General features: G+C 35.0%; 1 protein-coding gene across 1 annotated transcript; it reads right to left on the bottom strand.

The window, feature by feature from the left end:
- On the bottom strand, positions 1-23268 carry LOC138317183 (prestalk protein-like). The gene is made up of 15 exons (XM_069258736.1): positions 22559-23268; positions 21896-21928; positions 21617-21705; positions 21333-21404; positions 20339-20447; positions 19925-20013; positions 17716-17784; positions 14902-15013; positions 13557-13585; positions 4924-4964; positions 3943-4049; positions 3405-3493; positions 2283-2351; positions 460-589; positions 1-101 (listed from the first exon to the last, which is right to left on the bottom strand). The coding sequence occupies exons 1-15, from the start codon at positions 22566-22568 to the stop codon at positions 73-75; spliced, it is 1077 nt and encodes a 358-aa protein (XP_069114837.1). The 5' UTR covers positions 22569-23268; the 3' UTR covers positions 1-72.
- Between the last annotated feature and the right edge of the window lie 311 nt (positions 23269-23579).

The raw sequence follows: 23579 nt of genomic DNA, 5'->3' as shown, positions 1-23579 counted from the left end.
ACAAACTAACAAATTCATCAACTGTATTTTATTAGTTACACATTTCCTGTATGGTGTATCGGCGGATTACCTCTATGTGGTAAACATAGCAGATGTCATAGCTGAAAAATGATACAAATTGTCATGAAATTGATATTAACAATTGTAAGCTTGATATATAATATCCAATCAAAATTCATTCAGAATGATTAATAAAAAACCACTTTCACAACAATGACTACATTTTCTGTTTGCCTTAATTGTTTGTTTGTTTTTTTCATTGCTATATGCCCTGGCATTTGCATTTGTTTTATAGAAGACAGTTTCTGTTATATATACACGTATACAAAGTAATTGTTGACGCTGGTATTATTATAAACAACAACAGTAAAACAAGTAGTACTTAGTATAGCATAGGTACACGAATCTATCAACACACAATTTTACTGCAAAACATTATCATGTCTACAATATATCTACCTGCATGAACCGTGTAACAGTCATCTTGGTTACATTCATCACCGACACAGCATGCCGAGCATATCCTAACCCCGTCCTGTTTTTTCCCAGGATGGCCAGCACCGCCATTAGCAACAAATTCGCGACATATCTTGAGAACGAAAAATGCAAATTAATGTTTTCTAATGTATTGTCTACCATGAACAAATATTCATAATGTATAATGAAGCGATTCCTTTATTAATAGACACTAAAGTTAAACGTTATAACAAATGATTCTAAATCCTACCAATAGCCATTTATGTTGCACATAACCCCAAAATCGATGATTTTATCAAAGTAAAATTCGTCATTCAAATCATCTGTTTCTTAGCGCGACACTGCATATATAAGAAGCCGTCCATTAATGACCTTGGCTGTTAATAGGACGTTCATTTAATTTAAAACAAACAATTACATTTCTAATGTCCTATGTGTGAAAATAAAAAAAGATTTAGGGGATATATACTTATGTTTTATTCCATTTGGGTACTTGTTATTTTTCAATAAATATAATATTTTCAAATAACAATTAAAAGATTCAAAAGCAAATCAAAATGTAAAATAAAATCCTTAACTTGTAAAATAAAAACAAGTTCTTAACTTGTAAAATTTTAATTTTAATGTCTACAAATTTCATTATAAAAAACATGTTAAAACGTGAATTAGACATTGTAAGAAGAAATCCCAGAGCGATCTTGGCGATCACCACAGAATGAACTAACAATGAAAATAGAGATCTTTTCTCTGCTTTCCAAACGCCAAATCTAAATCCAAGATGGTGGTCTATCAGCCATTTTGTTCACCGATCAGTTCCAAAATGCATTATGCAAATTTACATGGGCCTATTTATATGCCAGACATTTAAGAATGAACCTTAGTGTACTTTATGAAATGATAGCAGTGTCAAACTTCCAAACTATCAAAATTCAAGACAGCAGACGGTCGGCCATCTTGTTGTCAATATGACATGGAATTACAAAATTAATTTCTAAGAAATAACGATAACATACATCAACTATCTGAATTCAAGGGTGCTGTCTGTCAGCCAGCTTGTTGATCTATCAGTCCCATATGCAGTGTGCAAAAATATAATCACAGAAAAAACTTAATGTGCAATTTAAGACGGATTCCTCCAGCTCTACTTCAAAATTAACTTCAACAAACTTTCATTATCGAAACCCAAGAGGATAGCATGTCGGCCTTCGTGTTACTGATCGGATCTAATATGCAGCTTGCACAACAAGGGTCCGATTTGAACCTAGTACATATTTCAGACAGATCTCCTCAGTACTTTCTCAGAAATAGCGTTATCAAAAAATGTTTATGGACGGAAAGACGGACCCATGGACGAAAACAATTTGAATAAATCATTATCTGATTATGGTGAGCTTATAATGACTGTCGCATTCATAATGTCCTTAAGATTGTTTTTTAATACATATTGTTCTTTTATTTCTCTATTTACTTATAAATAGGCAACTAACTATAAACATCTGATTGTGACACAATTGGCATGTTGCTTAAAATAGTGACATTTTTATTAAAAACGAAACATTAACACCCGAACTACATTGGACACCCCCCCCCCCCCAAAAAAAAAAAAAAAAAAAAAAAAATAAATAAATAAATAGATAAAAAGGTAATGACATTATTAATTGAAATGATTGCATGTCCTAATGAAAAAAGTACACTATATGCTTAACTCTTTGATTACTACATATTTTTACCATCATATTTCATTATCAAACATCAAACATTTTGTATGAAAGAATATATATAATCTCTGTTTAAAGAATACGTACATGTTTCGACTCACATCCGAACGAATACCTGATGACACCACCACTAATGTCTAAGGCATTATAGCATACCTGTAATATAATTTTTGAAATAAAACAAACAGTCCTCACCTTTGCTTAAATCTATTGGAATAATAGATAACCGCATCAAAAACTAGTTGGTATCGATTCAATAGTATGCATCCAATATAACTAACTTTCTTCTTCCTTACGTCTCCCTTGACACCGCCTCACTTTTTACCCTCTACTGAACGCTCGCCCCTGTTAGGTAGGTTCTGGGTTCTGTCCCCAGACCGAGACGCCAAAAATGCCTGTTAAAGTGGTAGCTGATTAGCGCTCAGTATAAAGGAGTGGGACGACTGGTTCGCCCATTGTAAGTATAATGTGACCGGGTAAAGTGAGTTCTTTGGTGTCTGCGGTAGCATGCTTCAGTGATATAGCACTATAAAAAGGGCAAGAGTCCCACTATACAAGAAGACAAAGCACTAATATATCCTTGTCAGTCAAAACACGTTCTGCATACTTCATACACGCTACATACAGCATGCATGGATTGTAGTCCGTACACGACACTGGCTGTCAGTGAAAAGTTGATTTTAACAAACTAACTAAATACTGCAAATGTTTTTTTCATTTAAACAATAACACCACATTCACTCCATCTTTCACGCATTTCATTTCTAATGATGATAAAATATAGAAAAAACTGAAGTTATACAGCTGTAATGGAAATATTAGAATAAAAACTAAAGTTAAATACAGTTTAATTAATATTGTTAACAAACTGTTCCAATCCGTCTAATATATTTATTGTACCCTTCCTCTTCCTAGATAAATAACATAAAAAGTGTGCGAAAATTACCTTGACCTAAACAGAATCTGATTTTATATACATGTACCTTCAACGAAAATTCCTGTTCTGCATGGAGGCATTATAGATTTGCATTTTGTCGTTAAAAGCGAATTGACATCTCTAAAGCTGCATTCTAAAATTCAAAACATTTGACTTCCTTCCACCCTACGCCATACTGATTGGTTTTTCAATACTATTCTTGTTATGTTTATCAAATAGAAGCGACCTGTAGTATTTAAATACAGAAGCTAATAAATAACAAAATACAGTACTTCCGTATCCTGACATGTAGTACGGCCGGTACAAGAACTTCTGCTGGGAACGTTGGCACAGTCCAGACACACGTAAGAAGATATATTGCCTAATTATAAAACAGTAAGGAAAGCAATCATACTGTATTCATTATATATATATATATATTCATCAAAAACAAGTTGTCAACTGAAACTCCTATTTGGACTTATAAACATATATATCTTTTACCGTGGGTTTTTGAAACGGCTACAAAATAGTAGTTCAAACCTTATTGTTTTAGCAAGTTTTTGCAAAACAGGTCGCCGCCTGACAGTCAAACTATCTGCATACCATGCGTTTCGTATGGTGTATGTTTCAAAGTAGGTACACCAGATTTTGTGAACACTAGGCGTGGCAACATATCTTCTGGCGATCGGTCAATGTTCTGACAGTACTACCCAGACTTACATCTCACAGGAATAGAAAATGATTATATTATATACTATCAAATGTATTAGCTCTCGGCTGTTCTTAATTATTAACAAACAAATAAAGTTTTCTATAAGTCCGACTCACTCAAAACGCCTCCACAAAGGTTTGCCTGACACATCGGACCCGTACAACACTGTGCGCATTGGTCTATCTCTTTTCCCTGTAGCGATAGTTTGCATGAAACTGCAAACCTGCAGATGTGTAATGCGGCATTATATAAGACATACATTATAATTTGTATTTCAGCAATGACAGACCTAAAGTCCAACTTACGTTTTGACAGTCATAGTCGATGGTTTATTGACAAAACACAAGACTGAAACTATATTTGGCCAGAAACGCTCGCATAGATTACAACTACATTGGGAGAAGACAATCATATCATGTTATTTTTTATTCAACACCATCCAATGAAACAGAAATATACTTTAATAAATTTGGTAATTAGATTTTAAAATTTGGGGATATTGGTGCTCATATCGAAGGTTATAGTATTCGGATAAATTTTTTTCAAAAATTTATTTTTAATAAAGATAAATTAAAGATGCTCCACCGCCCACAGAGCATAAATGGTACCCATCATTTGACATATAATTGGTGTTTAATCATGTATAAATATTGTGAGAGTGTGTCTTAATAACACAGAAAATGTAATAATTTGTTTTGCTTTTGTGCAAATGCAATCAGTACTTCATTCCATTGAGACATAGTGGCACGGATTTTTTTCTGGACGCAATTAATTATTTTCATTATTTTATCTTAAAGTGAAATAAGAAACTCAAACCATTTCAATGACGATAATGTGTAAAATAAGTAACTTTTGTGACTAAAGAAAATTATTAATTCTTCTGCTCCTGTTATAGATAATAAACAACATTTGTCAGAGGTGAAGCAGCTTTAAGAAAAATTCCATTTCCATACATTATAATTAACAAAGATAATATCTAAGTCATAAAACAACAGGTATTGAGTCTGTGTCTTTCCTCTATAATAAATAGTACAGATCGCACAACGTATTACAGTAGAAACAGAAGACACGAGATCAGTAGCCAGTTGTATACATACGCGTGTTGATCGACATCCTGCGCTGTATCGAGTTTGTCCCATCAAATTCGTCACTTTTTCCAAGAAGCATTCCTAGTTAGTATAAATATTTCAGCCTTGTACTTTTAGTTGTTTCTATCTGGTTAAGTATATTGACAATGACATACATTTATTAAATACGATCATAGTATTATTTGCAAATATTTTACTAAAAAAGATTAAGTTAGCAGTACCGTTCGATATTTAATATGGAATACCTGTGCTGACATGCTTTCCCAATACTAAATAAAAGAGTTCAGTACCTCAGGTGACCGAGTTTTTCCGACAACTTCCAATGTCGGCAACATGGTCACATACCCAGCAGCGATCTAAGCAATACACTGAAAATAATACATATTATTAAAAACAATAAACCCACACATAATTGTAAAACATGAGTGTCATAACAACTGATAAATGTTGTTATTAATATTCCGAAGTAAGCATCTCTCTATATAGCCCTTTTGATTTACAATCAAGAATGTTAACAATATCATCTTAATCAGCGACCAACATCGCGTTTACTGGGTAAGCTCAGTAATTATAAATTTTTAACGCGGAAAAAAGAAGATGATAAGCGCAGCGGAAATCATAATCAGAATCCTCAATAAATAAGTTGCAGCTGAAAGTCATAAATAAAATTAAATCTGGAAATATCTTTTTCTTTACTTACCGATAGGAATCAAGCAAATCAACGCGACGATTTCTGGAAATAGAGACCATAGTTATGATAGCTTAACAAAAAGCCAGACTTAGAAAATATGTTTTATTATTGAATTTGTATGTTTGGTCCTGCCCTGCAAGAAGAGCGTTAAACTTGTACCTGCTGCCCCTATTGTATGATCGTAAACACGACTAAATTTAGGAGTTTTTATTTTCTGCCCTTTCTATCTTAATTAATTCTCCCTTGACACCGCGTCCTGTTTGGCCTACTGTTAAGCGCTTGCCCTTGTGAGTTCTATCCACTGTCAAAGACACACCAAAATATTATCAACGCGGTATTTTATTCTCCTCCTTAAAGTTTATCATTTAGGGAGTGGGACGACTGGTTCGCCAGTTATCAATAAAATTTGAATTGTTTGGTTATTTGGTTTGATGTCCTCGGCAGACTGCTTGAGTGATATAGCACTATAAAAACATTTCCGTTATACTAGATGACACAACATAAACATACCGCAGTCTCCCAAAACATGCACCTCGCGCTGCACACTCGCTACACACCGCATACATGGGTGACCGTTCTGACGTGTCCCTGGCTGTTCATATGGCGTTGATTCATCAATCAAACAAACGTATATCTTTGGTGCTCAAACTATGATTGGTACTGAAGTGTAATGTGGACAGTGTTTCAATAATCATACCCATTACAAACAGCATCACTGCATAGCGATATTGAAATATGCGATACTATTCTGTTTTTATGGCTGATTAAATGATGTGTCGTTAGTATTAATGTATTATTGATTGACGTAACACCAAATAAAAGTGGCAACAAATCGCTGGTTATAACACTCGGAACATAGCAGCCATGATACAAGACGATGCATATCAAGTAGACAATGGCGGTATGCGGAGAGGAAAGTTTTCCATTATTATTGAAAATAAAAAAAAAACATTTCTCACAAAAGAAAGGTCTTAAAGTAAGACTGTTAAACTGTAAGTACGTTTGTATAATAAATTTGCTACGGTTATGATGGGAATTGATAATTGTGCTCGTAGAAAGTTTTTTTTGACTCGAGCTTAATTATCATTACCCCCTAATAACCTTGAAAAAATAATGTCATTCTTTATCTATATTTAAAGTAATGTCTGTATTTTTTTCATCCTTCAAGCATTTGTGCTTGTCAGTGCCTCCTATCACCTCGATGATATCACTATCACACGTGTGACAGGTAGTACATGTATTAAGACACAAAAAAATCATTTTGTAATTCAAATCTATAGTAACGGTCGACAACTCACTGTCGGCAATACAATAACAGTATACATTAATGTATTTAAAGATGCAATGTAAGTAACAAATCTCATTCAGTAAATAAATCCATATGTTAATCAACTGAAATTTTGTTTTCGTAAGTCTGTATGAATTCTGGCTTCGTCCTTTCATCTATTTCATATTTGCAACATCATGAAGACACTTTTTTCAAATCACCAAATCAGCGGAAGTTCATGAAAATAGCATTTCAGCGTTTTGACTGTCAGCGAAAACAGATTGTATAGGTCCAGACAGGATTCGATAAAAGATAATTGTCAACTGATCCACATGGTGAAATTAAAAGTGAATAGTTTCCAACTGAATTTCGAACTTTGACTTCAAAAACTGAAGATGGCGTCGAAAAAGAAACGAGTGCCAATCATGTTCGGGAGAATAACGTTTTGCACTATCAAAAATACACCCATTCGTTACGAGGGTGTTGCTGTGAACGTCTCGATTTTCTCCCATGGTCATAACGCTTTCTGCTGTTTAAAATGCCAAATATCATATATATATTTGCCCCATTTTTAACCAAATCTCCCAAATGGTATACAGTGTAATTTAAGTCAAGAATCTCTTAACTGCGTTCACGAACCTCATTTTTACGTACAAACAAATCTGCATAAACAATGTAAGAAAACAAACTATTTGAAAAAAAAATCATCCTAGCACCCATATGGATACCCTTTTCTTATTAATTTCCTTTTTAGTTTTTAAAATTAAAACATAAATGTCTAGTGATTAATCAGTTGTTTGTGTGTTAAATCTCTCACTTAAAAATCAGAAAACATCACTTTCACTTTATATTTCGTTTTAAAGCATCAACAAAAGTAAATAAAATGTCATACCAAGCTGTATACGGTCATTTGATCTCGATTTCCTCCACACATCACTAATGAAATGGAATTAAATATTTTGTTGAAGTACGAATTACAATTGTGCGTGTTTAGTGATTCATTTTGTAATTTGAAGTATCAATTGTTCTGTATAAAAAAAATACAAAAAAATACTTACGTCGATACATCTTGGAAGATCGTTAGCAACTAGTTCCTGAAAAGGCTAGTTGAACAGTAGATATATATGTATTAAGTCGTTGAACCCGATAGATAAGGGAGACGTTGGCGATAGTAACATGACGTCCTGTGTCTAAGATAATAACACATTGACCTTAAAACAGCATGTGCCCTATATATATTTGTAATTTTAGAAGAGTTTTAGCTTTCAGCGATATGGGGTCAACTGTAATTGTACGACACTCTAACGCTGGGATGGATATATGCATGCACATGCTTCTATGGTACTTGTAATCGAAATGCAAAGATTAAGCATAATAATGATTAATTACCCGGTTTGCGTAAGTTTAAACAACTTAAATGTGTATTGACATCAAAACAAAATATGTGTTTATCATATAATAAGCCTTGTTACGAGAATAAACAAAATGAATCCTTGGAAGTCGGACTCTCAACAGGAATGTTGTGGGGTTCGTAGTTTACATCATGTACGGGACATCTGAATATAGTTTTTGGATCTCTATCGCGTTCGTACACCAATACATCCATGACATACATTTTGGATATCGTTGGTGATTTGAATCTATCTAATAAATGGTCATACAATATATATTCCACACTGTCTATCTTTCTCTAACTTTATTCGATAGTGATAAAACTTGATTTTAGAAAATCTGAGTTTCATGTATCATTATTTAGTTTTAATGAAATGGCATGTATAACATGCAAAAAGCGGACCTATATCGTCCTGACTACCGTAGTTACCCAACGTGGCAATCAATCTGTGGTCGAACGTGTGAAAGTAGACAAATGATATAAATATGGATTGGTTTGGTAAAGGTGGAATGAACGCAATTGGATTATACATACTCTACACGTAGCGCAACGCGACACGCTACATGTAGAATATGTCTGTATTTGATGGCTTTCAACCTACTAGGCCATGGGCTAGGAGGGTCCCACATGCACCCCCCCCCCAAACCTCCGAACCAATATTTTTCTTAACCCTTATGACCCACTGATCACAAATCAAAATGTTAACATTGCATAAGTTGGGATGAACTTCCGGTTATGACGTCATCAAGATGGCCGCCATCTCAAATTTCACTAAAAAATGAAAAATAGTCGTAACATTGACATTTTTCAACCGAAGTAGACAAATGAGGTATCAAAATGACCACGATAGAACACTTAAAACATGCCAGGACCAAATAATCAAATATATGTAGTGATTTTTACGCAGGAAGTGAAAAAATAGGATTTTAAGCTCAAAAATTGTAATTTTTTAGTAAATTTTTCATATTTTGCTTGACGCAGCAAAAACGTTTTCCAACAGCAAACTATTATTTCTAATTAGTTTTTTGTCCACTTATAAATCAGTTTAAACAAAAACAAGAGAAAAACAATATTAACATTGTATAAATTCCGGTTATGACGTCATCAAGATGGCCGCCATCACGAATTTCACTGAAAAATGAAAAATATTCATTACATTGACATTTTTCAACTGAAGAAGACAAATGAGGTATCAAAATGACCACAATAGAACAACAAGTACATATCAGGACCAAAACATCCAATATATGTAGCAATTTGTTCGTAGGAAATGAAAAAATAAGATTTTAAACTCAAAAATGGTGATTTTTCAGCAAATTTTTCATATTTGTCTTCATGCAGCAAAAATGTTTCCCAAGAACAAATCATTATTCGTAATTAGTTATTTGATCTCTTATCAATCAATAAATCAATGAAAACACCAACAAAAATTAAGATATAAAGAAATGCAAAAGATAATTATTGTTATACCCTCATTAAGTTTACAAAACATCACCAGGTGCGTATAATGGGCATATGCTATTTTTCGAACTCGACATCGCTGACGCTGACCAGCGTCTCAAAAATAATTATTACAGCACAACACCTACTGATAGAGTAACAAATGTAACCTAAGCCTGTGTTTCTGTTTATATCATTTTCCAGAACGTTTGTGTCTTTGAAAATGAGAACATTCATTGTTTATTTCCTATGCATAGCATAGGCAAAATGTTAGATGGTTACTACAGTGTCACATATTTCTTTCACTGGTTCTTAATGATAAACATTATCATTGCACGTGCTTTCTCGCCTCACTGCTCCATCCACTGAAGAGACTCGGCATGGCTGGTAGCTTGTAGTCCAAATTATCAGAATAATCGAGATATCGGTATCAAATTCGTCGAAAGCCATAGCGTTGTCTTCAATGTCGATGAGCTGATGTGACAGTACATTACCAGTGTTGTTCTAGCCTGTCATCTTTCATAACCCATCCTTGGTCAGAGTTCATATCAGGAACAATAGGTTCAGAGATGTGGGATCTCCCTCAGATTCTAACATATCGTATATACTGTTCCAGACTTCTTCGGCATAATGGAAATTACACCAGATCCACATTATTCGAATGGTGGAATTAGTTCTCCTTAGCACATAGCTCCATAATTTGTATGAAGTACCATTCATTAATCTAGTGGACCCTCGTGCGCCCATAAATGGCACAGGTGATATCATCGAGGTCATTAATGAGGCCATTAATGTTAAATGTTTTTCATTGGTCTGACTTTTCCCACTCCCTTGAAGGTGCTGGTTGTGTCACATCTGGTGTATGCGTAAAGAGACCATTGAAGACTCACCAGAAATAAAATTTTCTACAGTGCTTTTCAGACTTGCAAATAGTGGAACTTCACTGCAGACCTCATTTACTACCTCAAAGAATCCACATGTGCCATCTATGGTCACTGAAGGTTCACAAGAATGGGGAATTGTGCTTCATACGAAATAAGGAGAACCAGCTCAATCCTTCGCAGAATGTGGATCTGATAGTCTGGAACATCATTTACGATATTTAAATCACTAGGTTGGTAATAGGAAGAGCTCCTACATCCCTGACACTGATGTTTCTTATGTTAACTCTGGCCATGGACGGTTGACAAGCTACAACCACGATGGCAACCCGGTAATGTAATGTCACATCAGCTCATCGCTATCGAAGACAAAGAACTAGTGAAAGAAATATTTGACACTGTTAAGTAACCATCTGACATTTCCTGACGTTATACACAGGAACTAACACTGGATGTGCTCATTCTAAAAGGCACAAAACGTTTCGGAAAGTGTCATGGTATTTACGGATGACAGAATTACCTCAGTTTTAATTTGATACCATACAGCTATTAGTTGTCATTTTGCTGTAATAATTCAGTTTGAGACGCTACTAGTGTACAACATTTCGAACATGAAAGCGAATTATTTTGAAGTCTCACTTAGATATTTAGCCAACCTAAAACACTTTGTTAAGATTTAAATTTCCAATAGCCACTATTATATTCAGGAAATTCTAAGACACCAGTAAACTGTAGTCTCGACGGTTTGGGAAAAATTCACTATCATATGACCTGTATACGCAAACGGTGATGCTTTGTAAACCAAATGATCGTATAACAATATTTCTCTTTTGCATTTCTATATATTTTGTTGTTGTTTTTACTGATTGACAAGAGATCAAATAAGTGGTTACGATCAATAATAATTGTTGGGAAACATTTTTGCTGCATGAAGACAAATATGAAAAATTTGCTGAAAAATCACCATTTTTGAGCTTAAAATCATATTTTTTCATTTCCTACGTACAAATCGCTACATATCTTGGATGATTTGGTCCTGATATGTATTTGTTGTTCTATTGTGGTCATTTTGATACCTCATTTGTCTACTTCAGTTGAAAAATGCCAATGTTATGAATATTTTTTCATTTTTTAGTGAAATTCGTGATGGCGGCCATCTTTATGACGTCATAACGGAACTTATACAATGTTAACATTGTTTTTTTCCTTGTTTTTGTTTAAAAACTGATTTATAAGTGGACAAAAAATAATTAGAAATAATAGTTTGCGGTTGGAAAACGTTTTTGTTGCGTCAAGCACAATATGAAAAATTTACTAAAAAATTACCATTTTTGAGCTTGAAATCCTATTTTTTCACTTCCTGCGTAAAAATCACTACATATATTTGGTTATTTGGTCCTGATATGTTTTTAGTGTTTTATTGTGGTCATTTCGATACCTCATTTGTCTACTTCGGTTGAAAAATGTCAATGTTATGACTATTTTTCATTTTTTAGTGAAATTTGAGATGGCGGCCATCTTGATGACGTCATAACTGGAAGTTCATCCCAACTTATGCAATGTTAACATTTTGATTTGTGATCAGTGGGTCATAAAGGTTAAGAAAAATATTGGTTCGGAGGTTTGGGGGGGGGGTGCATGTGGGACCCTCCTAGCCTATGGCCTATACCTTTACCTTTTCAATCCGTATGTAATCATTTTTTAAAAGTTCCAACTCTGTATTTGATATTTCAATCTATTTCGCGATGATACGTAGGGCATTAGAATTGTATCTGCTGCCTCGAATACATTTATCTAAAAGACTCAAATTTAAGTTTTTATTTTTTACTTCTTCCTAACTGATTTGTTCTCTTCCTCACTGTCTCCCCTGACACCGCCACGATTTTGGCCTTAGGCTGAGCGCTCGTCACTGTAAAAAAAGGGCTCTGGGTTATGTCCCTTGTCCGATACACACCATAGATTTAGATCGATTAAAGTGTTAATTTCTGCTCCTACTAAGGACTCGGCTTAAAGAGGCAGTAATTAATTAACGATTAATGTAATGTCTATTCATATCTGTCATTATCACACCTCGGACAGAAATGTCCCCAAATGATTGGCGGAGAGTCGTCACGTGGTGACCCCCTATCACTTTTTAGGGGGTCAGTAATTTTATTTTGGTGCAATATGGCGGCTCTCGCCCTCGCTTCAAAATTTAAACACGTTCCCTTCAACTAAACATACCACTTCATTACAATAAAACTGTATATAACTTGTTAATTTTTGTGTAAAAATAACTTTAATCGTTATAATACTTCAAATTAAATTAAATGCATTTTTTAAATACTAGTTACTTCCCCTACGCCAGTTTGACAGTTGATGACGCAGCGAAAGTCAAACGTACATGCTGTAACTATTCAATCGTTTTCTAGACTTATATAGGGTTTGGATTGCGCTTTTATGTCAACCATGCTTGTATGGAGCAATTCCTCTAAAATTATATTCTATGGGGCGAAAATTGAATATGTTCTTAGAGGAATTGCCAGTTTGGTGTCGTATTGAGGTAGTCCTAACTTACTGTGCACTAGGAATGTTGAAATTATTGTTGATTTACAGTAAGTATACTGCAGGTTTCATATACAATATATTTGCAAAGAGATAAATAAGTAAATATGACAATAAATATGAGGTCCTCGATGCGATCAAGTCGTTAAATAGTCAGTTACAAACCCCATATAAAGGCAGAGAAGGTCAATAAAAAGTATAGGAGGCTCGGGCTACGCCCTCGCCCCCTATAATTCTTACTGACCCTCTAAGCCTTCATAGGGGTCAGTGACTGATTATATATCTAATAATATAATATATTTCTGTCTCATCGTTTGTTTATATATCAATGGTAATGAATCACTAAACAACTGATTTTTTGGTATCATTTAATTGGTATAATGCCAGTGTTTTACAAGCTTCCTAAGGTTTCTTCACGGTCCATTAAGGCAGCGTGAACATAGCTGGCGTCATAGCTGAAATGTGATGCAAATGATACAGAGGCGTAGGAAGATGAATCGTAATGTGGGGGGGGGGGGGGCAAAAGTCCCCAATATTTCGTACAACCCCCACCCCTGTGCTCTCTGCACCCACAGGAGATACATCTATATATTTGTCCATGTGTCATTAAATATAATACTTATACAGATCTATAGTGGAGGTATTACCCTGGAAAAAGGTTACTATCTAGAATGACTGAGATGTGTTTTACGGTGCATTTTGATGAATTCGCGAGCGCCGAAGGCGCGAAGTTTTGTTTTTTTGTTTTTTGTTTTTTTGGGGGGGGTCTCCCCCGGGAAATATTTTTACGATTTAGAATGGGGAAGATGAGTTTTTACGATGTATTTTGATGAATTTGCGGGCGCAGAAGGAGCGTGAATTTTTGTAATTGGGGTTTCCCCCGGGGAAAAATTACGATTGAGAATGGCAGTGATGAGTTTTACGACGTATTTTTCTGAAGGCACTGTTTTTGTATTTGGGGGTCTGGGGTTTTCCCCCGGGAAAATTTTTACAATCTAGAATAGCTGAGATGAGTTTTACGATGTATTTTGATGAATTTGCAAATTTATTGTTGTTTTGTTGTTTGGGGGGGGGGGCTGTTCTTAACACGGTAATTTTTCGATTTAAAGTTACCTGCATTTAGAAATAATAATTGTGAATGCCGTCATACCATTATGTAACCCTGCTCGGTCTGAACATACCGGATTCAAACCAACGGCACATTGTTGTGTAATCAAAATAACACATATAAAGAAATTCATTTTTAAGAGACATTTTTGAAATTGTACTATCTCTATTTTCGAAAATGAAGTACGAAAAAATGCGCAGGAGGACCTTTTTTTCTTTCAAATGTGCATTTTTAGAATATTTCACCCGGGGAAAATTTGGGGACACAAATACATGTTTGCCCCCCTCCCGTCCTGAGGAACAGGGGGGGGGGGGGCAATCACCCCCCTGCCCCCGCTTCCTACGCCCCTGTAATAATTAACTTAAATGAAGTTAAATTTTAAAATGTTGTTGATTGAGGCGATTAGGTATATACTAATTAATCATAACAGAAAACATTAAGTAAAGGATTATTGAGGAAGGACGATTTCATCATGAAAAACGGTTTGGTTACGGTCAAAATTAAAGCTGACAATAACAAGTTATAAGCGTACATTTAAAACGTTGAAACAAAAATTGAGGTAACATGTGTTAAATAGTTGGAGACACCTCGATCGGGTTGTGGCAATTTCACACAAATCGTTTTTGTTGTTTATGTTACAAGAAAGAGGATGCATGTATTTACCTTTCATTAGTGTGAAACAGTCTCCTCGGTTGCACTGGTCACCAACACAGCATGATGTACATACAGTAACTCCATCCTGTCTTTTCCCGTTCTGGGCGGCAACTTTACATATCTTGAAAATACAAGGCATTAAGTAGTTTCTTAACAGGTTCTCTAATATGCATAATAGATAAACAAATAAAACCGTCCATTTCCTTTAACAGATTATTAATTGAACGTATTAACCATATCTAGCTTATCAAATATTAATATGTACTTCAAAAACCCATCGATCTTACTCTTATCCCTAAAACTTTGATTAACTGTACGTAACGCTTTCATCAAAATAAAATTTTAAGGGATAGGACAGTTTAGGAAAGATCTGTCTGAATGATTTTCGTGCATGTCGTCATCTCGCCCAAAGAATACAGCTAAGCTAAATGTATATGTATCATGGGACAAAATTTTGCTTTCAATTGATGTAGTTTGGTGTATATGTAGAAAATGCATCTGTTCAGAACGTGACCCTGAGATGTTGTCAGATCGTCTATTAAACGAAATGGCTTTACGGATTTGTATTTACTGATAATGAGAGCTTGTGGTTTACTCCCAAATATTCGATAATTTGTGTGTTTAAATACATAACTATGAATAATATGTTGTTCAAACTTAATGATGAAACTGTAGCCTTCAACCTTAGAGAATGTATTCAATACAACATCGAAAAACAAAGCAATGTCTTCACCGCGTTTCTGGACACTCGTAAAGCGTTTGATACGGTATGGCATGCGGGTATGCTGAAGAAAATACATGACTTTGGTGTAAGAGGATACACATTTGAGGTCATTCGTAATTCCTATACAAACATATCAAGTGCCGCAATGACCCATGGAAATCGATCTTGGTGGTTCGCAGTACGATCCGGAATCCGGCAAGGAGGAGTGACGTCAACATTTTTGTATCTCAAACATCAATGACATTTTGACGGAATTAGAATCAACAAAGGCTGGAGCGAAAATTTCTGTGGCATTCCAGCTATTGGCTATAAACCCTGCGTCATTACAAGTACTTCTAAATGTATGTGATCAGTTCTCGAAAACATGGAAGTTCGAATACAATACAAGCAAGATCGCAATTCTAATTTTTGGAAAACCAAATACCAACCCAAACTTCAATTTGACTTTGAATACAACCAGCATAACTATACAAAAAATCGTACAAACACATAACTTGTGATCTTAAGGTCGGTAATGTAAATAACAAATGGGTGTCAAAAAGAACGGATTTCATTCAATCTAATGACAAGGTTTGGACAAGACTATAAAACTACAAACCCAACGGTCATTGCCGGACTATACAAGAAAGTAATTTTACCCAGTGTACTATACGAATCGCAATTTTGGAACAACCCAATTCAGAAAGATAGTCAAAGACTCAATATCTTCCAACATGAAACTGTAAAAAGAATTCAGTGTTTTCAAAAACGCACACGTTCAGACATTGCAGAGCCAATGCTCAGAATACTACGAATTGAAACTCTTTTTTTCTCCATACACTTATTGCCTTGCCGCCAAAAACTTTAACAAAGCAGCTATTTTTGTCTCGTTTATACCAGTATCTTGATAATTCATCTGTACAAACTGGATTATACCAGATATTATTAAGATTTTAAAAGATTGTAATCCTGAAAATCATATGATTAAATATGTCAAGAGAGCACAATTTCCTTCCAAAATTGTGTGGAAAGGACTTGTAAATTCGTCGATATATTAATGTGAAAATATGATACTAAGGGACCGAATGCTTGCGGACGGTGATTTTCTTCGCTTCCAAAATATACACTGTACTTAAAATTCATCGCATATACTGTGGAAAATACCCTGCACGCAAAATGTTAACTTATACTCCAACATGAAATGAGGAAGTATGTAAAAACTGCGAGGAACTGTATATAGATCCTATTCTCCATTTCACGTCTAAGTGCCATTTTACAAAAGGGACAGAGTTACTTTTATTATAAAGGCTCTCGCGACATATGGACCAGAATTATGTACGTATATAGATAATCTTTCACACGAACATTTTTTGAGAATACTACTTGGAATGGATTGTGAAGCATTCAAGAATAAGCTACAGTCACGGGAAGAATACGAACTTTTCTTAAATGACAGCGCAGAATTTTTGGAAATTACATCTAGGAAGTTTTTCAGCCACAAAAAGTGATTCTCTAGAACAAACTCTAATTTGAGAATACCAGTACCAAACTACCAGATAATATAATTAACATGTAATGTAAGATACAAGCGTTGTCAAATGTTTTGAAATTTCTTTTTTATTGCAAATCTCATCTTTGGGGAATAAAGAATTGATTGATTGATTTATCAATCTTTCCAAGGAAAAAACCACAATAGACAATACGGAAAAAATTCTGAAGCCATGATTTGTGTTTTCTGGGTTTGTGTATTATTAGCTATTGACAGCCAGGGTCATGTAAGGACGTGCCAGGTTTGTTGGTAGAGGAAAACCGGGAACCTGGAGAAAAATCTCCAATCAGCGATCGGTACCTTACAACTGCCCCACATGGGATTAAAACTCGCGACCCAGAGGTGGAGGGCTTGTGGTAATATGTCGAGACATCTTAATCACTCGGCCATCACGGCCCCAAAAAGCTATGGAACTTCACTTAACAACTATTATGAAGAATTAATAGATTTAGTATGAAAAGAAAGCAAAACATAATTAATAAAACGCATACTTAAATGTTTATTTTTGCATCAGTAATAAAATATATGAAAGATATTTGTTTCAGAATTTCTTTTTTAAACCTATACTTACATGTCTCTGCTTGCAGCCGTATGAGTATCTGATAAGTCCACCCACAACGTTAACAGAGTTCATACATACCTGTAATATAGTGTAATTGCGTGAAACCAAACTCCCCCATAATCAGCTTCGCTTTTCAAATCAATAATGTGACGATTGTTTATATTACAAGCTAGAGGCGTGGTGACCTCAATGGTCACCTAAGTTCTAATACAATATGAAACAGTATAAACACTATATATTGGTCCATTGCACTCACCAGGCTCACTGACTCGGTCAGGACTAAATATATCGAGTATATTATGAAACATATACTTCAGGTTGGTAAGAAATGAACCTTACCAACAATGGTTATTTTACACATTTTTGTTTTTATTTGTCGTTGGATGTGTCAAATAACCCCTTTTATAAAATACAGAGTAATGTATAATCTTATAATATTATAAAGTGGCAAAAATGGCCTCAATGTCACAAAAAAACCTAAACCTTTGGCAAAACAAAAACTCAAACATTCATACATAAAGTAAGTGATTTTTTTTTTGATTTTTTTATCAATTTGTCCTTTTAATATAAGAAACGTTTCTGATTCCATCACATCTGTTTATTCGTACGATTTTGATCCTTTTTGGCTCCGCACCTCTTGCCCCTTGTCTAATTTAATTTGGCAATAGTGTTAAACGTAGACTCATAAGTCTTATCAAGTTTGACTCATTTCCAAAAAAATTCAACAAATTTTCCTCATAAAATATTTTCTCAATATTAACTATTAGTACATTTGACACCTTCCCAGGACGGGCTATGAAATTTTGATAAGAGCTCTTAAGACCTTTCTATTTATGAAGAGCAGTTGATTCAACCGCATCTGTTTGTTAAGTCGAAGGGCTTTTGGTCATTTTTACCCTTCATGGCCCCTCCAACAAAACTACTGACACGATGAGAGCTGTATAATTCACAATTTTGATTGGCTTATGCTTTCGAAATGTTGTGCAATATTTTATTGAGTTAACTTAAGCATTTTCAGAGAAGAAGTCGGCAATGTTAAGAGACAACCACATTGCGTTTCATAACTTTGCTGGGCTTGATATTCTTAAAATCATCTGTGTCAACTTTGTTTCACACTGGAATAGTTGATAAACCGTTAAAGTAAAAACTCTTACCATTCAGTCCCATCCAAACAAATTTTCAACGCTGAGGCTCAGGAACTTAAAATGTCTTTTTCAAGATAGCGGCTGTGGCAGCCATATTGGATTTTTTGATCGACCCGAAAAAAATAACAACGTTTGGTCGTGCCCCCTCCCCCCGCCAATCCTCTCTCTCTCCCTCACTCTCTCCCTCTCTCTCTCCCTCTGTCATGCCGTAGGTATTTAGGTTTTATTACAGTTAGTATAGCTTTTCCTAGCTTGGCTTATTATGTCTACCATCTATAATGTATAGCCTCGTAGCTTGTTTGTATTAGATATGTACACGTAGTTTGGGTACATGTGCGTGACTGACTTACACAGGTGTCATATTGTATACTATAATATAATTTTATATAGGTTCTCTTAATACAATATGTTTCCGTTAATTTAATGGTGTCTTTTTCCACTTGAATAATTCTATGGATGGTTAAAATTAGAACGAATATACGTACCCGGCCTACTATACCTTTCGGCCGGGTACGAATTGGTCCCTATGTGTCGTAGTGGAGCACTGCCTCCGAAAATCACTCGGGCATAGTTTTCTATACTTTTTTGTAGGTTTCCAATTATTTTATGCGTATACATGCATTTACATATTATTTTTGTCAAAAACAAACATAACTACCATTCTTAATATCTACCGTACCGCTCACAAGACGTCAAATTCACAATTTGTGGACTTGCCGTATAAATACCCTTCAGAAAGACCTCCATATGTATTATGTAAAAAAAATAATACCTCGATGAGAATTTGATATTTTATGTGCTTCAGTTTTATTGCCTAGTAGGTTGGCGATCTCAAACAAGTACGATAAAATGCCAACAAACGTTTTATAATGATTTGCATGATCATCACCAATTGTAGCTCTAAAGACGACACCATTTTTTTGTCTTAAAGTATTTTGCGCTACAATATTGCAGCTAGGTTAAAATATAATACTCTTATGGACTCAAGTGTTAGAAGGAGCAATTCTTGGTTTTAAAACCGAAACTGTTGTCGATCTGAAATATGTGAATAGATATGTAAAAACATAACGTACTTCCATATGTTGACATGTCACATATCTAGTGCAGGAACTTGGGCTGGCAACGTTGTCACAATTTAGACAGACATAAGTCGACACTGTACCTGAAAAAGTAACAAAGAGAGACAATTGTTCTATTTATTGCAAGGCAACAGAAACAATCCGGCAACGGGAATCAAAACTTTATTTCCTAATAAATCAATTCACGCTTAAAAGATACTGAAAGGACTGCAATAGCTTAACTGTTTAAACTCAATTCCTATAGTATTTAGCCGACACAACGTGACTGCTCAGAAGTATCTAAAAGAGATGAATACTTCTATTCAAGCATGACATTTAACTAGGGGTTTGGAAATAAGTGTGGATTTGCCGTCGACTTCTGAAATTTTGTTAGTGAAAGTGGTTTCCCTTTAGCTATGCCCAACTCACTGGGATTGCCTCCACATAGGTTGGCCTGACATCCTGATCCCGTACAACACTGTGCGCATGGGTCTATACGTCTCTTCCCTGTACTCATAGCTTGCATGATACTGCATATCTGTAAACATGTAATAATTTGTCATATGAATTGCAGACCAGTCTGCCAACTTACGGGCATTGTATTCTGTAAATCAATATGGCAATGTTCAAATTTAGAAAATTGATTTTATGTTTAAAAAACTATAAAGTGGATTTTATAGCGGGTGTGTATTCATGAATACACTTGCAACTATAATCTTAGGGATTTACATGCCAGTATATATCATATTTAACTGGACATGTCTATAGCCTTAGGGATCTGTCGCGTGTGACGGGTCATGTTGTCCAGACATCAATGAAAGCTATTTAACCCAACAATGCCAACAGATACACATGACTGCGATTTATCATGTCTGCTAGTGTTCAGAATTTGTTGTAACTTAGAAATAACGTTGATGTATATTTATCATTCAATATGGACTTATAGGCCTATATATACCTCATCGATATCATGTGTAATTAGTGCTGGGACATACTTACATGTAGTGATTCGGAATGAAGTACCTCACCTACAATCCTGCATTTGACTTCTACTATTCTCAACTCTTCTTTATAATACAACATCTACACCATACCAACTTTAAAGACGACACACAGAATTCGAAGAATTCGAACCTTCACATTTGGCGCTGTGCAGAGACAACAACCTGGGTTTGGACAACATAACAACAACAAGTACCAGACAGAGCTATGGGACCACAAATCCACATCCAGCCACACACCAACAACAATTACGATTGTTATATCTTATTTTCAACATCTGAAGGCAGAAGGCATTTGTTTATTGATAGGACACTGACCCGAAATATCAGTGAAATTCACGCCATGGCGTAATATCACCGATCGCAGAATGTCTTACAGTAGAATTAAAAGACACAAGATAATTGACAAGTAATATACATACGCGTGTTGATCGGCATCCGGCGCTGTATCGAGTTTGGCCCATCAAATTCACCGATTTTTCCAAGAAGCATTCCTAGTTATTATAAAATTTACAGCATTGCACTTATCATTGTTTTCATCTGATTAAGAGAATTGACAATGACACACTTTTATCAAATTTGTTCACAGTATTGTTTGTAATTATATTAAGAAAAGAATAAAAAAGCAGTACCGTTTGATATTTTATTCGATAGTTAATAAGAATACGTGTACAGACATTATCAATCATAATGAAGAATACATTACCTCGCCGGTATTACAGGTGACTGTGCTATTCTGACAGGTTCCTATGTCGGCAACCTCGTTACATACCCAGCATTTTTCTACACAATACACTGAGAATCATAGAGACATAAAATCTTAATAAGAAGACATCGATCCATCACATAGTGCCAAATATTATACATATCATCTAAAGTCGCTTCCAATGGACGAGCTCAATAATGAAAACAGCAAAAATCATTATAACACTCATCAATTCTTGTCGTTGAAACAATCATAAATAGATTTAGAATGTTAACTTACCTATAGGTATAATGCAAACCAATGCGACGATTTCTGAAAATGGATACCATAATAAAGAAGACGCGAAAGTACTTACGCGATCCGCAAATATTGTAAGGTGTTCGAATAAGGTAAGAAAGTTAGTATGGAATAAGAAAAAAAATATTGAGATAAAACATTTAGTCGCCTTTGACAACATGCATTAAGGACAACAGGTATAGTTCTTACGCCCTACATGCAAAGGTAATCTGTGTTCCTGTTTATCGCTCAGCATAAAGGGAGTGGGACGACTGGTTCGCCCGTTCTCAGTATAATGTGACCGGATGGGCTGTGTTTCTTCGGTGGCATGCTTCAGTGTCTAGGACACAGTCTCCCAAAACAAGCACCTCGCACTTCACACACGCAAGACAATACATACATATCAAACCATCAAATGTAGATATAGAAAAATCATTCACGTTTGTTCGATATCATCCCGCACATCACCGACGCTCAATATTTCTTAACGTTTCAAAAGTGGATGTTATGCTATGTAAAATGTAATAAGGTTTCGACCTCGATTTCACCCACATATGATCATTTCAATGGAAATTGTGTGTATCTAGTGATTTAATTTGTGCGTTGTTAATGGGCTTTTCATGAAAAAAAGAGTCTATAGCCCTAGTTAAATATGAAATAACTTACGTCGATACATCGTGGAGGTCGTTTAACAGCTAGCACCTGATAAGGCAATTTGGCACATTTATTCAGACTTTTAACCAGATAGATAAGGGAGTCGATGGTAACAGCAATCTGGCCTCATGTCTCTAAGATCAGTAACACATTGACCTTAAAGGCTGTGACTTGTGTTTTTGGCATAAAAAGAATATTTAAAGTGTTCAACATATTTTTCTCCGCCTTTTTAAGTTTTAAACTTTCGATATTTACCGACTTTTGTAAAGTTCCTGTCCGCAAAGTTATTAAACAATTAAATTAAAATATTGATTTATCGTTTGAAATAGCTCGGAAGTATCCGAACTGGTCCGATCTATTCCGACCTGTACGGGTATTGCCGATGTTGACCAAGTGATACGGCTCGGGAGACTCCGATCTATACGGGTATCGCCGATTTCGGTCACCTGATGCAACTAGATTTTCCAAAAGTTTGAAACATGGCGTTGACTGTGATATTTTTTTTCAAAACGTGTGATATTTCATGCGACATTTACCGCTATGTCAATAGTATATTGGTGCGTTTATGTATCTGAGCCATCATATAAAACCATCCATAATGAGGAAAAACGGTATAAAGCTAGTATATTAATAATCCGAAATAAAAGGCCAAAATAAATAAATTCAAAGTAAAATCAAAATCATTTCTATGGATTTTATGCATATTCAAACTTTGTATGCTGTACGACAGTTTGTGATGGTAAAAATTACAAGAAATACAACTTTAAAGCCCTTCCGTGCACGCTTTCTCTTTCTCTAGAATTGTGTTTAATGCTTTCTAACTGTATATCTTTATTTCTGAACTCATGCATACAATGATAAGCACGCAAGCGACGAAAATAGGTATATGGGAACACTAACATTTTAACGCTGCCGCGGACATGCACATGCTTCTACAGTACTAGATTACTTAAAATCGAAACGAAAGTGTTTGTTACAGCTGTAACTCCATGTTCGCTTAAACAAAAAATAAATAAAACAGAGTTAAAGTGTC

The sequence above is a fragment of the Argopecten irradians genome, chromosome 3 (assembly GCF_041381155.1).
Source record: "Argopecten irradians isolate NY chromosome 3, Ai_NY, whole genome shotgun sequence".
NCBI lineage: Eukaryota > Metazoa > Mollusca > Bivalvia > Pectinida > Pectinidae > Argopecten > Argopecten irradians.
The sequence above is the reverse complement of the archived record's forward strand: the minus strand, read 5'-3'. Positions and strand labels throughout refer to the sequence as shown.